General features: G+C 36.6%; 1 protein-coding gene across 1 annotated transcript in view; it reads right to left on the reverse strand.

Moving 5' to 3' along the window:
* Window positions 1-23059, reverse strand: part of SKAP1 (src kinase associated phosphoprotein 1) — a 2077187-nt gene that overhangs the window by 1833459 nt on the left and 220669 nt on the right. The window contains exon 4 of the mRNA XM_044055319.1: window positions 4931-4994. Coding sequence (XP_043911254.1) covers window positions 4931-4994 — 64 coding nt within the window. The remainder of the gene's footprint in view (window positions 1-4930; window positions 4995-23059) is intronic.

Consider the following 23059-nt stretch of genomic DNA (forward strand, 5'->3'; position numbering starts at 1 on the left):
ATAGAAAGGAGAAAGGGGAAAAATGACCAACAATGGTGACTAAAGAAGTACTAAAAAGTACAAAGAACATGGGATACCAACGATAGTAAAGTATAAGTTTTATAGAGAAAAAAGTTTTTAAAGATATCAAGATAGAAATAGACAATAAACTGAACTTTGACATTCACATTTCCATGACCATTAAAAAAGTGCACAAAAAACTAGGACCATTATATAGAAATCAACAACTACTTACCAAGGCGGCTAAAATTTCAGTAGCAAATTCTCATCTTATCTCCACCCTACTCTACGCCTGTCCAATATTTACTAACCTTAGACAATGCGACCTAAATATGCTCGAAACCTGGTACAACAAAATCACCAAATTCGCCAGAGGTGCTTCCTACTGTACTCACCACTGTCTCGCATTAGCAGAACTGGACTGGCTAGAGCTCCCCCACCTCCTTCAATGGTACCAACCACTAAAAGTCCCATCTCCCCAGAATCTACTCCAACCCTACATAACCACGAGACCACTAAGATCCAGCCACAAAAACCTCCTACAGGTCACAAAAGCCAATAACTTTGCTGGAGAAGCATTATTCTCCTGCACTATAGCCAAACTCTGGAACTCCCACCCATCCTCAATTACCTCTGTAAATTATTGCACCCACTTCAAATCCTTACTAAAATCACACTTAAAAACTTGCCAGATATGCCCTTGCAACCCCCCTCTAATACCATCCACTCCACCCACCTACTACCTCTCTCGGCCCCCTATTAACAACCTACTCTTAGCAAGATTGGCTACTCATGTTCCCAGCTACCTACCACATAGTGCTAACTTCTTGTAGCAACAACTGCTAATGGCTGTTATGTACCACAAAAACAGATTGTATCAATTGTTCACTGATGAATCTCAACTACATTTGTAACCATGTTTAGTATATGTCACCATATTTTAAAATTGTACTATGTTCTACAGTTGTTTTACATCTATGTTTTATTCTTGTCTTACGTTTTCAGATGGACTAATGTCTGTATTTTAAATGCTATGTTTTTAACTGTATAGTGTAAGTAATACTTAATGTGGAGCTTTTCTCCCCGGGCCTCCGCTGAAAATGGATCTGTGTCCAGTCGGACTCTCCCTGTCAACAAATGTAAATAAATAATAAAAATAAAATAAAAGATAGTTATAATAAAGATGCTCAGTCACAAGAAGAGTTGCTATACTTGAGAGTATACAGCGACCATGTCTGTATGCTAAGGCAGCAAACGAGATCTGGGTTATGTTACATTACTAGACCATTACGGGTAAGGGAGGAGCTCAAGAGTTTCAGTGTTCCACTAGCTGGAAAAAGCAGTTGAATTGTATCTAAGGGTCAGATCTAAACTCAACAGTTGAGGAATGAATGAAAATGACATCAGATACTGCTGTATAAAGTCTATACTCATATCATGCTGCCAAATCATGGAACTCCTTACCTTCATTCATCTGGCAAATTTATCAATTTATGCCTTTCAAAGTTGTTCTAAAAGATTATTTAACCAAAACATGTCTCTGTCTCTGCTCCTTACCAGGTGAATCTCCTTCCTATCAGCTGTAAATTCTTTCAATGTCTTTTGCAAATCTATAACTTCACATTTATTTACCTGTGAATGTCTTAAATCTTTTAACTCTTCACTAAATCTCTTCCATTGCTTTATTTTCAACTCATCAAAAGATCATAACTATTTTCCCCTACTCTTTCACCTGTAGTGCACGTTTTTGCAAAACATAAATAATTTAAAATGTGGATTATATGACATCATACTATGCAAACAACATACATACAGTAGCAAGAAAGTGTACTAACACCACATGTATACTGTTACATGGAAGGAGCCCATTAACACAGAGGGCAGTGCTCTTGACTGTCTCTTATTCTGGATGGTCTCTGTAAAATACACATAGACTTCCTCATAGATAGTCTCCAGACAGTATGTGTTGGTAAGAACACCTCAGAGAGCATCATTATGAATATTAGGTACCAAAGGGTTGTGTCTTGAGCCCTTTGCTCTTAACTTTGCTGACCTATGACTGCATTGCCAGGTACAGTTCAAATAACATTAAGTTTGCAGATGGCACAACAGTTGTGGGTCTCATCAGCAATGATGATGAAACAGCCTACCGAGAGGACGTTAACCAACTGATTCTGTGGTGCAATAACAACAACCTGGCATTGAACGTGAACAAGACCAAGGAGATAAGTGCTGATGGAGTGCACCCTCCACTCACATTACACAGAGAAATGGCGGAGAGGGTAAAAAGCACCAAGTTCTTAGGGATACATATTGCAGAGGACTTGTCATGGTCCATAAACACAAATTCTATTGACAAGCAGGCACACCACTATCTCCATTTTCTGTGAAGAATGAGAAGAGCCAACCTTCCACTTCCTGATTTTACAACCTTCTACAGGGGAACTATAGAAAGGATCTTGTCAAACAGTCTTTCGGTATGGTATAGAAACTGCTCTGCTTCTCCAAAGGGTGGTGAAAGTGGCTGAGAAAATTATTAGGACCACTCTTTCATCTATTCAGGAACTATACATGTCTCGATGTCTCAGCAAAGACACTAAAATAGTCAGGGACTTCACTTACCCAGCCTATGGAATATTTTCCTTCCTATCATCTGGCAAGCATTATCGCAGTATGCAGTGCATAACTGCCAGATTCAGTAAGAGCTTCTTTCCACAGGCCATCAGACTACTCAGTTCTACTAATAACAAGCATGATGATGGCCATCAGGTGTAGAAAATATCTATGTTGATGAGAACTCATATTTTTGTGCAATGACTCAAATATTAGTCTCAACTCATATTTTGGTGCAATAAACCAACCGATGCAAAACTAGCCTTCTTGTGCAATTCTGATAACTGTTGGAATTCTGTGCAATAATGTACTGTTTTAGATATGTAAAATTTTGTGGGTGTTATGCCTGTAATGGTTTGCAGTGATGTACTAATGTCTGTCGTAATGCTTTGGCACAATGAGTCCGGAGAAATAAAATTTAGCTCAGTTTGCTCTGCTGTGTGAAGTCTGAATGACAAAAAAGTTTACTTTGATTTGATGATATCCTTACAGCTAATCTGTACTGAGAGGGGTACAGAGGAGTGCTGGGGCAAAATTCAGTGCTGTACTCTGCCGGACTCATTGATGGTGATGGAGAGTACTCCACTTCTGGTAGGTATGTGACTTCATCAGGTCTATATTATATAAGCGAACACACTGAATTGCAAATGCAATATAATTGACCCATAATCCCCGAAAACCCAAAATGTTGAACACACGGATCAGCGATTTTTTTCCTAGGGAAAAAAATCACTGATCTGTTAAAAAAAAAAAAAAAAATCAAAACACAAAATAAAGTGGGGGTCTTTGCCCCACCACACCCCCCCAATTTAAATATGCCAACTCCGAGATCACATCACAGTGGAGGAAATGGCAAAGTCCTGAAAACGGCCCAATGATTTTTTTCCCTAGGTAAAAAAATCACTGTTCCGTGCTTTCGGTATTTTGCCATTTCGCTTAATGACGTTCAACTAAACAGCGTTCGCTAAAATAATAGAGACCCACTTCATCATAGGCTACTTACAGGAGGGGTTAAAGTGGAAAGTTCAGATGCACTGCCCAATAATGGTGGGAGACTAAACATGTCCCTCATTAAGCAGACTTCCTCTACATATCCCAAGAGAAAATTTGCAATCTTTTAAGCAACTGTGGTGGCTAGGTTTCAGACTGTGCTCAAGATTTTTAGATTGTGCAAGAGGTCAGGGTTTGTATTTGGTGTAATGGAATATGTTTCTATTCAGTTGGTCTGTACACAACCAGCACATAATGTGTTTTGGTGCCAGATTCAAGATAAACACTGAAGTACCTTGTAGGGATGCACGGCAGCCTTGTTCTGTCACTTACCTTTGCCCTTTAAAAATATGCTTCATTACATTAGCAGAAATGCTGCCTGTCATATTATTCCATGTGGTGAATTCTTGCTGGTGTAACACTACAAAACAAGCAAATTCATCCTCTATGCCTAGTAGGTTACCAAATGATAAACAAATGAATAAAAGTGCATAAGCTAACAGGCTTCTTCATTTACCATCCTCCTATATTTATGTATTTTATTTATTTATTTTAAGATGACTGGTCCATTGACCTTTTTCAGCCATAATCAGGCACAGAGAGCAGTATACAAGGCAAGACAGAATGAAATACAATGCTGCAATCACAAAGTAAACACAATAAAATGAAGGTGATACATCACCTTTAGTATGTAGAGATGTAATAATTAACACAATAACGGAGGACAGAAAAGCAGACCTATATACATTATATACAGTTGAGCAGCACACATTTATATGAACTATATACAGTAGCAGAGTTATTCATGAAGTTATGCCATGGTTTCATTGTTCTGTTGTAATCAACCACTGTTCCTTTCAGAGAGTAGTACACAAATAGTCATGTATCTCTTAATACTTTGCTCTTCCTACCCCTTCTACTCATTAACTGTAATTCCTTCCTTATTAACCATAATACTATCTCCCTCTAGAACATCTTGATTGTACTAGCATGCTATGTTATGCCTGTATTCTGCACTGCTGAATTTACTGTGATAACCTGTAATATGCATTGTAAATATGATTTTTTTTGTTTAATGTTTCCTTATTTGTTATCTTGTTAATTTCATTGTTCTATCTTGGAGCTTATCTCCCCGGGCCTCTACTGAAAATGGACATGTATCCAGTTAGACTAGCCCGGTCAACAAATGTAAAATAAAATAAATAAAATATATAAATAAATAAGTAATATTGCTTCAGAAAGTCAAAATGTGTTCCCTCCTGCATATGCACATTACATATAAGTAACAAGTTTGATGTAAAATTTTGTTCTTTCATTTGGGGCTCACCTTTCAGAAGAAATGTCAGCTGATCGACCCAGTCACTTGCCTCTTTTTGATTGGCTGCTGTAAACTAAAATGAAGATGTATTAACCACTTTCAATCTAGAGAAGCAAACAGATTTGAAAAGCTCCAAAGCCAAACACAATAAATGCTATTACCGATATTGCTGGGCACATTCTTTTTAGCTTTCAACAAACATCACATGATTTCATGCATTTGTGAATCCAACTATGAAAAAAAAGTTACAGGGTGTTCTCACTGTAATATTGACACTTTCAAGGTCCTTCTGATAAGTAATCAAAATCATAATCATACATAAATATCACAAAAAATGTTAAACGTCTGCACATTTTTCAGCACTTTTCCACCTAGAGTTGTTCTTACCATACTTCTCAGGGTCTTATCATAAAACGTCTGCACAAAGCCAAAAATAATGGGTGGGGAAGGACTACAGGCCCAAATTAGACACAGGTTTTAAATATTGCTCTCATAAACCTAGATGTTATGTTACAAGGATATGAAGTCTGAAAAGTCAAATATCACCTAAGTTTTAACAGAAAACCAAACATTTTGAGGAATACAAATATATGAGGACAGATCTGGGCATCCGGCAAAATCCTGAACATTGAGAGTTATGGTCTCTACTGATACAATTCCTCTATGCCCATGTGTCTACAAGACATGCTACATGCATGATTGTTTTCACTTCATATTATATAGCATCATACTAAATACAAGGAAAGAGCTACTAACTGTAATACCTACTGTCAGTTCAAACCTTTACTGTTTCAACCATCTTGCTATTATAATCAACATTATAAATTCCTTTATTGCAAAATGGTCATTTCTAGCAAATATTAATTCATACAATTCTTCCATATTTTCTCAATTTAATTGTGTGTACTCTGGTGTTGCTAACAATGTGTAAACACCAATCAGGGATTATTTTTGACTACTAACTCCTCATATGTGAGAAGTATCAACAAGGAGACTATTTATTATTATCTTGTGTCCACTGATGATGACCTTATTTGACAAGTAACCATATATTTGACCAAAACAATGAAATGCATAAACAATTTTTCTACCTGCATTTTGAGATACTGACAGTGTTCTTTCCATGTTTTATTATTTTCCTATTTGAAAGTCTTGGCTCAGATATGAATTCCCATGAGTTATTTTATTCTGTTGCTTTCCCCTTCATGAAATCTTGATAATCAGATCTCTTTGTGTTATAAACAATCAGTGTACTTTTTGCTATCTTCCTATTTATCTCTCTATCTGTCTAGCTAGCTAATCCATTATTTATTTATTTATTTACTTGTGGTTACTGAGATAGTCTGACAGGGGAAGCTGTTCCCTTTACAGCTGATTCCTGGGGAGGAAAGCTTGACAGAGACATTAAATAACAGAAGAAAAGCTTTGCATGGGTTTATAGATTCATAGAAGGTTACCAGACTAGCGTCCCTAGAGCCTTTATAAGCATAGCCATGTTAATCCCAAGTATCCCCATTTGTTCTTTTTTGGGTAGTTCTCAGAATGAATTTATGAACAGAGTGGGTCTAAGATCAACACCGGCGAGCATTGTCCATGAGAGACATGGGTGCCACCCCAGGGGCGAATTTACGGTCTCACATCCAATTATCTAGGTTGCATTTGAATAGAGTCATTGAAGAGCTATGTTTTACAAGAATAGGGAATCTACTCCAGAGAAGCGTCAGTCTCTGGGAGATGTAGGTCACAAGCTAGGATGAGTTCCCTAGAGAGAACCATTTGACTTGTGGATGAGAATTTCCATTAGGGCAGGGTTGGAGATTGTCCTATAGGCCAGGCAAAAGTCACCTCACAGCTGCCTATAAGATACAGAGTAAAGTGACAGGGCTTTCCACCTGTCCACTTAGGTCATGGTTTAGAGTGCCTATAGTTTCTTAGTGAGAAGTCTCTGAGGTCTAATCAGCTGCTGCAAGTGTCTGGTGAGGTACATGCAGAAGGGTGCATTATACTCTATTAGAGCTCTGATGAGGGTCAAGTACAGTGGAGTTATAACATCCCTTGACCTGGATGCTATGCCCTTGCTTATGAGGTACACTACATAGAAGGCAGACCCCTGTGGTACTCCACTGATGACTGGTCTATGTTGGAGGTGGATTCATCAATTTTGACACAGTGTGTTCTGTCGGTAAGCCAGCTGGCTACCCATCTATTAACATAAGGGTTAATCAAATCTGGGAGACTGACTCAATGATTCCCACTTGGGAATTATGTCAAAAGCCTTGGCAAGGTTGAGATAGGCTGTCTGCACTGTCTTACCTTTGTCCATGGCTTTGGTGACACTCTCAAAGAAGTCTACTAGGTTTAATAAGCATGATCTACCCTTAACAAAGCCCACCTGGGAGGGTAGCAAATGTCTTTGTTGATAAGGTCCATGATAATTCTTTCTATGGCCTTGCAGATGATGCTGGTTAGGCTTATGCATCTATAGTTCCCATGGTCAGTTGATGGCTCCCCTTTATGCAGGAGGATTACTGTTGCTGTTTTCCATTCTGCAGGAACACAGCCAGTTCTCAAGCTATGATTAAAGAGAATGCCGAGTGGATCCACTAGGCCTTGTTTTAGATTGCTTAGTAGACAACCTGGGATATTATCTAGTCCCACAGAGACCATGTTTTTGGCCTAGGTAAGCGCAGAGATGACCTGTTCTCTAGTGATATTAAGTAGAGGGCTGGTTTCGGGTATGCTTTAGGATATGGTAGATGGGGATAGGAGGGTGAAGGTTGCACTGAATCTGTCAGGTAGCAGGTTGGTAGTATCTTCCAGTGTAGTATAGCTAGGCATTCCCTTTTAGACCAGATGTAGTATAAGAATGCCTTATTAATTATTATCCCTGGCTAGGGATGCAATTTTAGTTTCATAATTTGCTTCAGAAGACTTTACAAGATTTTTGATTTTCTTTTTTAGGCTTAGAAGGGAACTCTTCCTCTGCAGAATCATATCCCTCCTGCTTTAGGATAACAGTTTCCTCCTCTTGTTATATAGTCTGTTTATACCTAAAGTCGACCACTGTGGCTTGTTTTTATGAGAAGACCTGGTTTTGATCCAGTCAGGTACAGCAGAGTTTATGCAGTCACTTAAGTGTTTGTACAGGGCATTTGCGTACACTTCTGCTTAGTGATCACTGGTGTCTGTGATTGTGGGTGGTATAAAGCTTTTTATACCATGCTTAGTACACTGTAGTTAGCTTCGGTGAAGTTTTTTAAAAATGTTTGTTCCTGCGAGGGTGTCAGTTCTAGCAGCTACTTCAAACAAGACTGATTTGTGATCTGACCTAACCAGGGAGGGCATCACTTATGGGGAAGTACAGTGACCCCCCCCACAAGTTGTTGAGTACTATGTCCACAACATTACAGCCCCTAGTGGGGGTGCAGACTATCTGTTCCAGAGCACTTGTGTTAACAAAGTCCAGGAACCTCTGGGCAAGTGTGTTTTTCCTTATATATGTCCCCCAGTTTATGGAAGGATAGTTGAAATCAACCATGACTAAGGTGTTGGACTGTATGACGTGGGATTCCAGTAAATCGAGGTACGTGGTGTGCTTATCCTGGTTCATGGTGGGGATCTATAGCTAGCAATGATGTGGTATGGTGCTTTCTTAATGGTTAATTGGACATGGAGTAGTTTGGGAGAGTCATGCTGTTTGACCATTCTTAAAGTATATTTGGTTTTAATGAAGATGGATACACTGCCACCTTTGGTTCATTTACGCTCATTTTGACATCTGAATGTGTGGAAAGCACTGTAGCCTTGAATGATCAGGGTACTCTCAGTGGCCCTGAACCATGTCTCAGTAACTGCACAGACGTCAGCATCCTCCAGGATGAGTAGTGCTTCCAGGCAGTAGAGTTTTGTGTTTAAACTCCTAGCATTAAGCAGCAAGACCCTGAGTTTGTCTCGATTAGATTATTTTTACATTGGAAAATTTGTTGTTTTGACATTGTCTAAAAAAATACACTATGGTAGAAGCAAGGGCCTTTGCCAGTATCCAAAAGCCTGGGGGGCACAGATATGTGCATTGATATGTGTAGTGGTTTCTTTATGCTTAGTAGTAAGTGTGGGTCGTGTGCATTTGGGAGGTCTCTGTTCTTTTGGTAGGCTCTTAGTGACTACCTCCACGTATGTGGGTTTATGTGTCATGACCTTATTTTGTTTGAAAGGTGAGGGTTGTGTGAGAGGGGAAGCATATGTGCTGACAACCTGTTTGATGTCTAGTTTGTTTTTGTGAGAGAATCGACTCCAGTTCCACAGTGTATTTGAATCTCACAAATAGGGTGTTTGTTTAGGAATAAATGGTTGTCAGTATACATGAAGCAATTGCTACATTGCCTCATGATGCCCATATCAATCAAGCTAGCAGGAGAAATGATGGGAAACTGCCCATCCATTGTGGCAGGATTTTTCTGAATGTGGTATTTGGGAAGGAAGTAGGCTAGCTGGATGCAGTCGCAAACAGCAAAAAAGAAGCAGCAGTTCAATCAAATACAGTTAACATAGTGGCTTTAAATATACTTATTTTCTATTTTTTCAGTGGATGAGTTGGGTTTCAATGTAGATACACATCAGACCTCTGGCTAGAGTTGACAAATGTTGAGCATCTCCTGTAAGTGAGCGCAAACCCTCGCAAATGCATAGATAATAAAGGAGATAAGTAATAAAAGCAGTCCATTTGTACAATATAACAAAATAAGAGCAGTGCCATTTGTACAATGTAATAAAATAAGAGCAGTGCCATTTGTACAATGTAATAAAATAAGAGCAGTGCCATTTGTGCAATGTAATAAAATAAGAGCAGTGCCATTTGTACAATGTAATAAAATAAGAGCAGTGCCATTTGTACAATGTAATAAAATAAAAGCAGTGCCATTTGTGCAATGTAATAAAATAAGAGCAGTGCCATTTGTGCAATATAATAAAATAAGAGCAGTGCCATTTGTACAATGTAATAAAATAAGAGCAGTGCCATTTGTGCAATGTAATAAAATAAGAGCAGTGCCATTTGTACAATGTAATAAAATAAGAGCAGTGCCATTTGTACAATATAATAACATAGGAGCAGTGCCATTTGTACAATATAATAACATAGGAGCAGTGCCATTTGTACAATATAATAAAATAAGAGCAGTGCCATTTGTACAATGTAATAACATAAGAGCAGTGCCATCTGTACAATGTAATAAAATAAGAGCAGTGCCATTTGTACAATGTAATAAAATAAAAGCAGTGCCATTTGTACAATATAATAAAATAAGAGCAGTGCCATTTGTACAATGTAATAAAATAAGAGCAGTGCCATTTGTACAATGTAATAAAATAAGAGCAGTGCCATTTGTACAATATAATAAAATAAAAGCAGTGCCATTTGTACAATATAATAAAATAAAAGCAGTGCCATTTGTGCAATGTAATAAAATAAGAGCAGTGCCATTTGTACAATATAGTAAAATAAGAGCAGTGCCATTTGTACAATGTAATGAAATAAGAGCAGTGCCATTTGTACAATGTAATAAAATAAGAGCAGTGCCATTTGTACAATATAATAAAATAAGAGCAGTGCCATTTGTACAATATAATAAAATAAGAGTAGTGCCATTTGTACAATATAATAAAATAAAGGCAGTGCCATTTGTACAATGTAATAACATAAGAGCAGTGCCATTTGTACAATTTAATAATATAAGAGGAGTGCCATTTGGACAATATAATAAAATAAGATCAGTGCTATTTGTACAATATAATAAAATAAGAGCAGTGCCACTTGTACAATGTAATAAAATAAGAGCAGTGCCATTTGTACAATGTAATAAAATAAAAGCAGTGCCATTTGTACAATGTAATAAAATAAGAGCAGTGCCATTTGTACACTATAATAACATAAGAGCAGTGCCATTTGTACAATGTAATAAAATAAGAGCAGTGCCATTTGTACAATGTAATAAAATAAGAGCAGTGCCATTTGTACAATATAATAAAATAAGAGCAGTGCCATTTGTACAATATAACAAAATAAGAGCAGTGCCATTTGTAAAATGTAATAAAATAAGAGCAGTGCCATTTGTACAATGTAATAAAATAAGAGCAGTGCCATTTGTACACTATAATAACATAAGAGCAGTGCCATTTGTACAATGTAATAAAATAAGAGCAGTGCCATTTGTACAATGTAATAAAATAAGAGCAGTGCCATTTGTGCAATGTAATAAAATAAGAGCAGTGCCATTTGTACAATGTAATAAAATAAGAGCAGTGCCATTTGTACAATGTAATAAAATAAGAGCAGTGCCATTTGTACAATGTAATAAAATAAAAGCAGTGCCATTTGTGCAATGTAATAAAATAAGAGCAGTGCCATTTGTGCAATATAATAAAATAAGAGCAGTGCCATTTGTACAATATAATAAAATAAGAGCAGTGCCATTTGTGCAATGCAATAAAATAAGAGCAGTGCCATTTGTACAGTGTAATAAAATAAGAGCAGTGTCATTTGTACAATATAATAACATAGGAGCAGTGCCATTTGTACAATATAATAACATAGGAGCAGTGCCATTTGTACAATATAATAAAATAAGAGCAGTGCCATTTGTACAATGTAATAACATAAGAGCAGTGCCATCTGTACAATGTAATAAAATAAGAGCAGTGCCATTTGTACAATGTAATAAAATAAAAGCAGTGCCATTTGTACAATATAATAAAATAAGAGCAGTGCCATTTGTACAATGTAATAAAATAAGAGCAGTGCCATTTGTACAATGTAATAAAATAAGAGCAGTGCCATTTGTACAATATAAAAAAATAAAAGCAGTGCCATTTGCACAATATAATAAAATAAAAGCAGTTCCATTTGTGCAATGTAATAAAATAAGAGCAGTGCCATTTGTACAATATAGTAAAATAAGATCAGTGCCATTTGTACAATGTAATGAAATAAGAGCAGTGTCATTTGTACAATGTAATAAAATAAGAGCAGTGCCATTTGTACAATATAATAAAATAAGAGCAGTGCCATTTGTACAATATAATAAAATAAGAGTAGTGCCATTTGTACAATATAATAAAATAAAGGCAGTGCCATTTGTACAAAGTAATAACATAAGAGCAGTGCCATTTGTACAATTTAATAATATAAGAGGAGTGCCATTTGGACAATATAATAAAATAAGATCAGTGCTATTTGTACAATATAATAAAATAAGAGCAGTGCCACTTGTACAATGTAATAAAATAAGAGCAGTGCCATTTGTACAATGTAATAAAATAAGAGCAGTGCCATTTGTACAATATAATAAAATAAGAGCAGTGCCATTTGTACAATATAATACCATAAGAGCAGTGCCATTTGTACAATATAATAAAATAAAAGCAGTGCCATTTGTACAATGTAATAAAATAAGAGCAGTGCCATTTGTACAATGTAATAAAATAAGAGCAGTGCCATTTGTACAATATAATAAAATAAAAACAGTGCCATTTATATAACATAATAAAATAAAAGCAGTGCCATTTGTACAATATAATAAAATAAAAGCAGTGCCATTTGTACAATGTAATAAAATAAGAGCAGTGCCATTTGTACAATATAGTAAAATAAGAGCAGTGCCATTTGTACAATGTAATAAAATAAGAGCAGTGCCATTTGTACAATATAATAAAATCAGAGCAGAGCCATTTGTACAATATAACAAAATAAGAGCAGTGCCATTTGTACATTGTAACAAAATAAGAGCAGTGCCATTTGTACAATATAACAAAATAAGAGCAGTGCCATTTGTACAATCTAATAATGCCATTTGTACAATGTAATAAAATAAGAGCAGTGCCATTTGTACACTATAATAACATAAGAGCAGTGCCATTTGTACAATGTAATAAAATAAGAGCAGTGCCATTTGTACAATGTAATAAAATAAGAGAAGTGCCATTTGTACAATATAATAAAATAAAAGCAGTGCCATTTGTATAATATAATAAAATAAAAGCAGTGCCATTTGTACAATATAATAAAATAAAAACAGTGCCATTTGTACAATGTAACAAAATAAGAGCAGTGCCATTTGTACAATGTAATAAAATAAGAGCAGTGCCATTTGTACAATATAATAAAATAAGAGCAGTGCCATTTGTACAATATAACAAAATAAGAGCAGTGCCATTTGTACAATGTAATAAAATAAGAGCAGTGCCATTTCTACAATGTAATAAAATAAGAGCAGTGCCATTTGTACACTATAATAACATAAGAGCAGTGCCATTTGTACAATGTAATAAAATAAGAGCAGTGCCATTTGTACAATGTAATAAAATAAGAGCAGTGCCATTTGTACAATATAATAAAATAAGAGCAGTGCCATTTGTACAATATAACAAAATAAGAGCAGTGCCATTTGTACAATGTAATAAAATAAGAGCAGTGCCATTTGTACAATATAACAAAATAAGAGCACATGACATAGTTGTGCATATTCAAAAAAATATAGGAGTCCTAGGCATAGCAACACGACAAATAAAAACATTTAAAGAGGGATAGTGTAATAATCAAGTTAATATAAAAAAATTATATAGTTTGGAGATTTAGGTTATACGAGGAAAGAATAGAAAGTCAAATGGGAATGAAAAGAAAAAAAGATAGGTAGATGTGTCTGTAAGAAAGCAAACGTCATTGTCTGAGACAGTAAAGGGGGTAAATATGACAACATAGATAGCTAAGGCACAACATTTTTACATGAGAGTGTGAAGACTGATAGGACAGTGTTGCAGGTGGATATGGCAGCATAAGGTTATGCAGAAAACTAAGATGGGTAGAATATAATCATTGACTATAATGCCCTCTCAGGCATGTATCTGTCCAGACACAAACAGCAACTGGAATGCTCACACAGATATCTTACTAAAAGGATGCAAGACCTGAACAACATGACTTATATGGACTGAGTCAAAGCCCTGTAACTATACTTTTTATCCAACAGACTACTAAGACATGAGCTCTCTCTGGTATAGAAGACAGCCTCCGTTCCATTACTGATGGATTCACTGCACATCATCATATCGAATGGCATCAGAAGTACTCAGTCTACGGATCTAAACCTCTTCTTCAACATCAATAGCACAGTTTGGAGGGAAATGTATATTTTGTACAGGATGCCACTGCTATGGAACAGACTCCCCATACACATAAAACATTTTACGTGCAAATTAGATCTATGAATGGGAAACAGAAATTTTACCCCAGGACTCTCACCTGTAAAACTTATAGACAGCTGCAGCTCCTAAATGCTTTATCACATGCATGGGTTCCCTCAAATTATCTGTGGCATGATCCCAGTTATTCTCATTAGGGTTAATTATTAACCATGGGGTGGAGAGGCCAATCTATAACCAAACGGGATAGGTTATTTCAAGCACAAAAAAGGGTAACTGTCTAGGCTTAAAATGGCCTGCAAGGAAAGCTAGCTTAGTACTTACCTATGAAACCTATGAACCTATGAGAGAAATAACTTGTGATATGGGGTATGGAGGGTGGTACATAGTAAAAGTGTGGGGTGATAAAAACAGTAGAAAAGTGTGGGGTGATAAAAGCAGTAGAAAAAATTGGGTCACTATTGAGAAGATATTTTGATCAAGGGACCTCATTTGAAGTTCACTTTTGTGGTTAGAAGATATTTCGAGTTTTGCTGAATACATTAGTGTTGGATTCTGTTCTGAGCTTGGAAAGGATAGAATTTCAGTATTTAGATACATGGACACTATAACGAGATTCATCAAAGTGGTTACAGGATTTGGTGATTGCTGTTTGGTAGAGATACTGATCTGAAGTTTCCTCATGCTTTGTAACAATGGGATTATATTTATATTTAAATACTTATGTTTAATGCATACAATAATGTATATTTGTGTGTTTATTGACTGACATCTTAATACATGAAAGTTTACAGGCAGACTTATCATACCTCTGTATATCTAATCACTGTAAAGTTTTTTGTGTTTGGAATATGCTTATTATATGACATTATTCTGCTTATCACCTTATTTATATAAATCAAAACAAATATAGGGCTAAGAGCCACATCTGTCTTATGAGTTTTTGATTTGGAAACTTCTTTCCTTGATTTCCATTTTGATCAATTAATTTCTTCCAGACAGCTATTGTACAGCCAATACTGCAGTTATAACATTTGGAATAAAGGCAGATTTGTTTTTGTAAAAAAACTGATACAATTGACAAAAGCACCAAATGTTTTCAACTTTTGAGTGGGTACAACTGATAATCTTTTACTCAGAACAGAAAATGCAGTTAGAAAGCTGCATAAACCATCATTATGAGAAGTGGAATCAAAATCTACAAGCAAATGGCCATTAAAAGATATGCTCCTTTAGACTGGTGAGTGGAAACACCCAACTCTCCAAATTTACAAATCTCCTTTCTTAGAATAATTTATGTCATTAGCAAGGTTTTTCTGTTTCTGTGCTACTAGTTCTACCCCTTAAAGATTCAAAGGCTCATTAATTTTGGCTTTAGTGGAGTTAAATCCAGGGTCTTTAAAACTGTTGACTTCTGTTTAGTGTCATCAAATTTAACACTGTAAGAGTCTTCTTCTTCTTCTTTCAGCTTTTCCTGGTTAGGGGTCGTCACAGCGGATCACCTGTCTGCTCATGATTGGCAGTGGAATTTTACAGTGTCGAGTTGCCAGCCCAGTGCCCAACCTTCCACAGAAGGCACACACATGCACACACTCACACCTAGGGCCAATTTAGAGTGTCCAATCCACCTATGGCATGTCTTTAGGATGTGGGAGGAAACTGGAGCACCCGGAGGAAACCCACGCGACCACAGGAAGGACATGCAGACTCTGCACAGAAGGCACCCCAGCCGAGGATTGAACCAGAGAACCTCTGGCTGACTATAAGAGTAAACAAGTAAATCTATCAAAGTCATTGCACAACTACAGTAGATGTTTTCCCATTCATTTTACAATGGAAAGTCACATGAACACCAGTAAGGCAAGGAAAACATGCAAACCTCTAGGAACAACTTTCTTTAACTTATATTTTTGCAGCACGGAAACATCATCAGATAGATCAACCTGTTTAAAAATTCTGAACTCAATGACAGCAGAGTATAAACTAGAGTTGTCAGAATCTATAGACTCAGTTTATGTACTGTAAGATTTCTTGTATTCATGAACTTTGCATACCAATAGTTAACTGAAATTGCTGAATCTATATCTGCTGCACAAAGAAGAAATTAGTGCTGGATATCACTTCAATGAGCTCATCTTAAGTTAATTTTGTCAGTAACAGAATAATAGTCTGTTAAGCAACTGTTTTTTTGATAATAACAGTACAGCACAAAAACTTTTAGCAAAACTCAGGCAACAGAAAGTAGAAAGGGCTGTCACCAAGCTTAGTGATCCTATAACATGGAAGGTAAAAACAGATCCTGTAGAGGTATTAAAAATATTTTGGAAATTCTATGAAAGTCTGTATAAAGCAGAGAAATATGTAAATCAAGAAAAGGTACAAATGGAAATGTTTATGGAATAATTAAATATGCCAAGGTTAGAGGAAGATGAGGATTAATTACTAATGGTTAGGATAGGAGAATATAAGATAAAAATTGTGATGTATAACCAACTACAGGAAAGTCCTCAAGAATAGATGGTATTCTTGTGGAAGTTTGGAAACTAGGAGGGAAAGACTGATAAAGATCTGGAAGGTTTTGTTCAACACTATTTTAAGAGGAAGAGAAGCACCACCGTCCTGGAAGAAAGCAGTGGTAGCTGTAATACCTAACGAGGGTAAAGATCCATCAGATCCAGCTACATACAGGCCCATTTCAATACTAAACCATGATTATAAAGTGTTCATGTCTATAATGGCTAAAAGAATGACAAAAGTAATGCTAAAATTGATAGATATGGATCAATGTGGTTTTCTGGAGGGGAGGCAAACATTTGTCAACATTAACAGAACACTGATGATCCAGAGAGAAGCAGAATGTACGAAAATGCCATTACTGTTGGTGGGCCTTGATGTAGAGAAAGCATTTGACAGAGTAAGCTGGGACTTTATGAGCAGGGCAATGGAAGCATTTGCATTTCCTGAAAAAAATACAAGGTTGATTAGGAGGATATATGAGGGACCGGAGGAAAAAATTAAAGTGAGAGGAGTCCTCTCTAATAATTTCTGCTTGTGCAGAGGAACCAGGCAGGGGTGTCATTTTCCCCTTTGTTATTTGCATTACATTTAGAACTGCTGGCAAAGAAAATAAGGGACTCATAAATTCAAGGATATAATTGGTATGGTAGTCAAGAAAAGCTGGCTCTATTTGCAGATGATATTATTTTGTAGCTGACAAAACCAGAAAGAGACATTACAGTGTTGTGGAACATTTTGAGACAGTTTCATATCTTTTCGGGATACAAAATTAATGAAGATAAAACAAAGGCAATAGCAGTAAATTATGTACCTACACATGAATTGGTTCGGCAATATTCATATTTATGGGAACATGATAAAATGAAGTTTTTAAAAGTATGGATTACAAATGATTCTGATGTGGCAGCTAAAGATATTTGGGAAGAGACTAATCAAAAGATAATACAAAAACTGAGAAAAAGGGCTTTGTTGTATGAATATGGATAATAAGATACAGGCAGTCAAAATGTTTTTAGTCCTTTTAGTCTTTTACATGGGTCCGGCATATTTTTATCAAACAGAGAAGAAGTTGTGGATAGCAATTAATAAAGAACTGAAGGACTTTATATAAGAGAGAAAGATGGCAAGAGTCAAGTGGGATAAGCTGATTCTTCCAGTAGAACAGGGAGGATTGGGATTACCCAATTTGAATGGATATTTCAGAGCTACACAGCTGAGGCACATATACATAGCAGAAGCAGAAAACTGCAATTCAGAGTGGAAAGGCATGATGTTGAAACAGGGGGTAAGCTCAAGAAACAAAGGGAGACTGGGATTTTGGATGCAGGCCTTTAATGAGAATAACAATAATCATACAGAGTATTACATCCATAAAGTAGCAGAAAGTATTCTAAGAACTAAGCCAACACGGGAATGGAGAGAGGAGATTCTGCTGATATGGACGACTGTAATTATTTTACAGAGATATAGACAATAGGCAAAAGGGGCTGGAATTTACTGGAGAAAATGGTCAAAGGAACCAAGTCACTGGGAGAAAATAACTAGAGAGGGAAAGGTAACAGAATGGGAAGAGGCCAAAAATGTATTTGGACTGCAGGTTAGAGAATGCCTTCCCTATCAAGGATTGATATCAGAGTATAGGCAAAGAGAAAGAAATAGGGGTGTCCTAAATGAAGGACCAGCATTGGTACAGTTTTTAGTAGAACCTAGAACAGAAACTGCCATTAAAAAAATGAATAATTAATAATAATGGACTCTTTGAGCAATGCCTTTCTATACCATAAATGTGTGCGTTGATATGTTTACTGAGTGCCTTAATGGGTATTTTGGTTTTCTAATACCATGATGGGAATGGATCCCATTCCTAAGTCAGGGTATGATTAAAGTTGATGAAATTAGTATTGTTTCAGTCTTTGATGCTCTTTGGAGCACCTGCAATGTGCTCAGAACTGACTCCTTCTGCAATTCATAAGGAGTTGCATGTACTGATAGCATATTTAAGTATGATTGTAAATTCTTTTTTAAAAGATCCATTGCTCCGACTACTATTGGAATTGTTTGAGTATCTGTCTTCACATTGCTCTCGTTTCTGCCTGCAAATCCTAGTATTTTATGACTTTCTGTGTCACTGTGCATACAACACTGTAATCACTGGGTGTAGCAATTTCAGTGAATGCTACCTTTGTCTTCATTTCATGGACTACTATATTTGGTTTTCCTCCCTCTATTTTCTTAACTGTTGGTAATTGAAGATCACGTACGATATAACTTCATCATTCTCTACAATGCTTTGTGACTAATGTTTCTAATGCTTCTCAGCTACTTCAATATTGTAATGTTTGCATAATTCCCAATGCAACAGTCTTGCCACATTATTATACCTTTTAGTATATAGACCCTCTGCCATGAGTGTTAACCCACCCAGCAACAAGATGTGCAATTAATTTCAGTTCTGTTTTACAGAACCTGCATTTATTTGTTTCTTCCTCATGTTCAATGGACTTTGTAAACCAACATGTATGTAGTCCAATATCCTGGGCCGCCAATATCAACCATTTATCTTTTGGTTTAAAGTCACCTCTCCTTAACCATTCCTGCATCAAATCCAGGTCAACATGAGGTTATGCCAGGAGTGTTCTGTACTTGCTACAATATTTATGCTTTTTCCACATTTCTTGCCTTCTCATCTGATCTTTCACCTTATATTCTTTCTTTCTTTCTTTTTTGACACATTCAGTTGCTACCTGATTTTTATCTAATTCTGGTTTGATTTCCATTCCTTCTTTACACTGATATGCTTCTGCTAAACTAAACAGGGAAGTCATCTTAGACTTCTTCTCCTCATGTTTTAAAACTTTCACTATGTTTGGATCTGGTGAGGTCAGTAGATATGTATGCAGTCCCATGATTGCAGATCTATACATTTCAAGGAAGTCCATACCTTCTTCAGAATGAGAAATATATTATCTTGGTATACACTGATTTTTATACATAATTTGATAAGCGTGAAGCATTTTTCTTATTTTCCTGTCCAACTGATTCAATACCTTTTGGGTCAATCAGTCACCCCCAAACTGTAAGTTAGAACAGGAAAAGCAAATTGGTTTATAGCTTGGACATTGTTCCGAGATGTTACAGCTGTTTTGAATGTCAGTGTTAGTCTTCTAAAATATTCTTTACTGAGCATTGTTCGCATTTGTTCATGTTTTTATTACTGACTCTTCATCAGCTCCCAGATATTTATACACTCCCTCCTGCTCAAGTTCTTTTATATCACATTTCTATCCCAGACTGATATTTCCTTGGTGCTGCAGCTTTCCTGCTTTAAATGTTACTTTTGCACGTTTATCAAGACCAAATGACAGTCACTACCACTTGCAGTTGTACTATCAATTCCTCATCTGATGAACTATACAGTTTTAAGTCAACCACAAAAGGATGATGAGAAGTCTTTACACTTGGTAGTTTTCTGCAAGCCATACTGCAGCCATGACCTATTCTGTTAAGTAGACAGCTTAATGGGATAACAGTTTGTCCTTTATCGTGGCTTAGTTGCAAAGTATTTTTTCCACTGTTTCATGGTCACTGTAATGTAATGGATCAATGTATGGTGTATCTTGTAGAACACAAACCCAGCAGACGGCAGGAACAAAGATGAGTCAAACTCCAACGTGAAAAGTACAAAAGGTTTAATGAATGTGTAAGCACTTTCACGGCACCACAAAGCCGCTTCATCAGACAACTCCAAAGGCATTGGTATCCATTAATATATCATACTATAGCCTATCACAGAGCACATCAATTAATTGCAATTATTGTTTAAAGCGATAGGACAAGAAATCATACAATTACATAAACTACATAAAAATGTCACTATACAATGCATTATATTAATGTCAAAATATATAACTAACCAAAATGCATTCTACCTGACATTAAAATCTAATACACAATGTACATAAAAATCAGTACTAATAAGTTAATAACTGATAAAAGATAAAAACCTCATACATAAAGCATTTATGCTGCCCAGACAACTATAACCATGTTTTTAACAATATTGTGACTGGACAAGCACTTAGAGTTTCTAGACTATCTAGTCATGACAGAGTGTTAGAGAACAGTCTGTTGGGTTTGAGAAGTGAGTTTGTGTCTAGGAGATACAGTGACGTAGAGGTAGACAAAGGATGTCTCAAAGTACTTAATGAAAGGGAGGGAAGAGCTAGGCCCTATTTTTCCGAGAAGGGTTCCACTTCATCATCACCATGTCATATGAGTAGTTGTCCTCCCATAGTGCTAACATATGCACAAGGAGTGATGGATGTGAAAGGAATTAATAGGGACAACTGGCACATTCTAGAGGTAGACAATAGATTTTCTGGGCTCTTGAAGGATGGTCCCAGATTTGTCTATAGAAATAAGAGGAATCTAAAACAATGGTTGTGCTATCCTAAAGTTAGAGCTCTACTCTCGTTTAACATTGATGCTGCATCTAAGTGTGAGAATTGTAATTATTGTCAATATATTAATGAATCTAGATTCTTTAGGCATCCTGTGATGGGCCATTTATGGAGTATTAAAACAAGTGCCAATTGCAACACCAGAGATGTTGTTTACTTAGCCCATTGCCAGCGCTGCTTCCACTTCTATGTGGGCAAAACCAACTGTAGTCTCAAGGAGAGGATTAGGGATCATTTATATTGTATTTGCAAAGGACACGATTATAGTGCTCTGGCAAAACGTATTACAGACAGATTCATCACATTTCTTTTTTTTTTCAAGTTTTGCATGTGGTATGTTTTAACATACACGGGTGGGGGGGGGGGGTTGGTGAACCGCACTGAAGTGGTAGAATTGGAATGGATTCTTAGGCTGGCTAGGTGCGCATCAGGCTATGGGCCTCAATGATAATGTACCTCTTAAACCATTGCTTAAGGCTAGGCATCTCAAGCACTGAATTATGGTACAAAGGTTTGTTGTTATGTTATTCCAACAGTTCTTAAATCAAGACAAAAATATAATGTTTCTCCCAACAACAATGTAGTATATTAGAGAAAATATGGGTGCAGACAGTGGCCATTGCCATCCCACAAATTTGCTGGTTATATTTGCTAGTAAAATAAATAAAATTATTACCCAGAATTAACTCACAAAATAATGGTAGAAGCATTTATCATTAGCATTCAAAAATCTAAACTCCATCAATGTTTCTGTAAACCAATCTATACCTATTTTGGGGCAAATAACACTAAAAAAATCTACAACAACTATTATAACCATTATCAAATCCTACGAAAATAAATCAGAATGAATTTTTTCTAAAAATGTTGTGAATCTCAAATTAAATAATCCTTAAAACTTGTAAATTATTTGAACTTTTTGACAACATAAACAGCTAAAAGATGAATTTTTGATACCCCACATAAACACTAGCGGTCAGATTCAATAAAGCCTACACAATCCATTTACACCATGTGCAATTCACAGCAGGCACAGGGTAGCACATGTTTTTAGATTCATTGTGTACAGCCACTCAAACAAGATAAACACCATGGCATGCTAATTACAACATAAGCAGCTGAACTGTATGCTAATCAACCAATCCAAGATCGAGGAGCTATTCATCAAACTATATAGCAACCATGTAGACTCAGTGCTGGTTTTTCCTGTGAAGTCCAAAACCTACTAGAATACAGCCACGGAAAGGAGTCTACAAAGAAACAATGTTAGGGACTGCTGTTGCTTTAATTAATGTGTATGTACAACAGGCTGAAGTCTATGCTGCTGCTGCTAATAGACCACAGCCATAAAGGAGAAGAGTTTACAGATCACATTTAACTAATCACAATCTACATGACTTGGAAACTGTAGAGCACTACAAGGTGGACACACTACAGGAACTCTGCAACCTCTGTTGTCCTCAACTCAGAGGCAGGGCAAACCGAGGGAAACCCACACCAGTGGAGACAAAGGTATGTGTAGTTCTTAGAATTTTAGCTACATGAACTTTTCACATACCAACAGGGGACATGCTGAGTGTGTCACAGGCATCAGCATCCAGGATCTTCAATCAATTCCTGAATGCTGTGCTACAACATGCCAGGGACCACATATATTTTCCCTGGACTCCTGAGGACATGGCCCCAGATATGCAGGAGGTCTACCCTGTAGCACACTACTTTGAAGTACTGGGTGCCATAGATTGCACAGATATAGAAATTAAGGCACCACTTGGGGAAGGGGGAAGTCTCTACATAAATAGAAAGGGCTTCTACTCTATTAATTGCCAAGTTGGGTGTAATGCCAAGGGAATCATGTTGAATGTGTGTGCTGGCAACCCAGGCAGTTACCGCGACTCACATATCTGGCACACCTCCCAACTCTGTCAGATAGTCACTGGGGAGATATTCAACAGGGTAATTTACT

Source organism: Protopterus annectens, chromosome 13.part0 (genome assembly GCF_019279795.1).
Source record: "Protopterus annectens isolate FY-2018-M chromosome 13.part0, PAN1.0, whole genome shotgun sequence".
Lineage (NCBI taxonomy): Eukaryota > Metazoa > Chordata > Ceratodontiformes > Protopteridae > Protopterus > Protopterus annectens.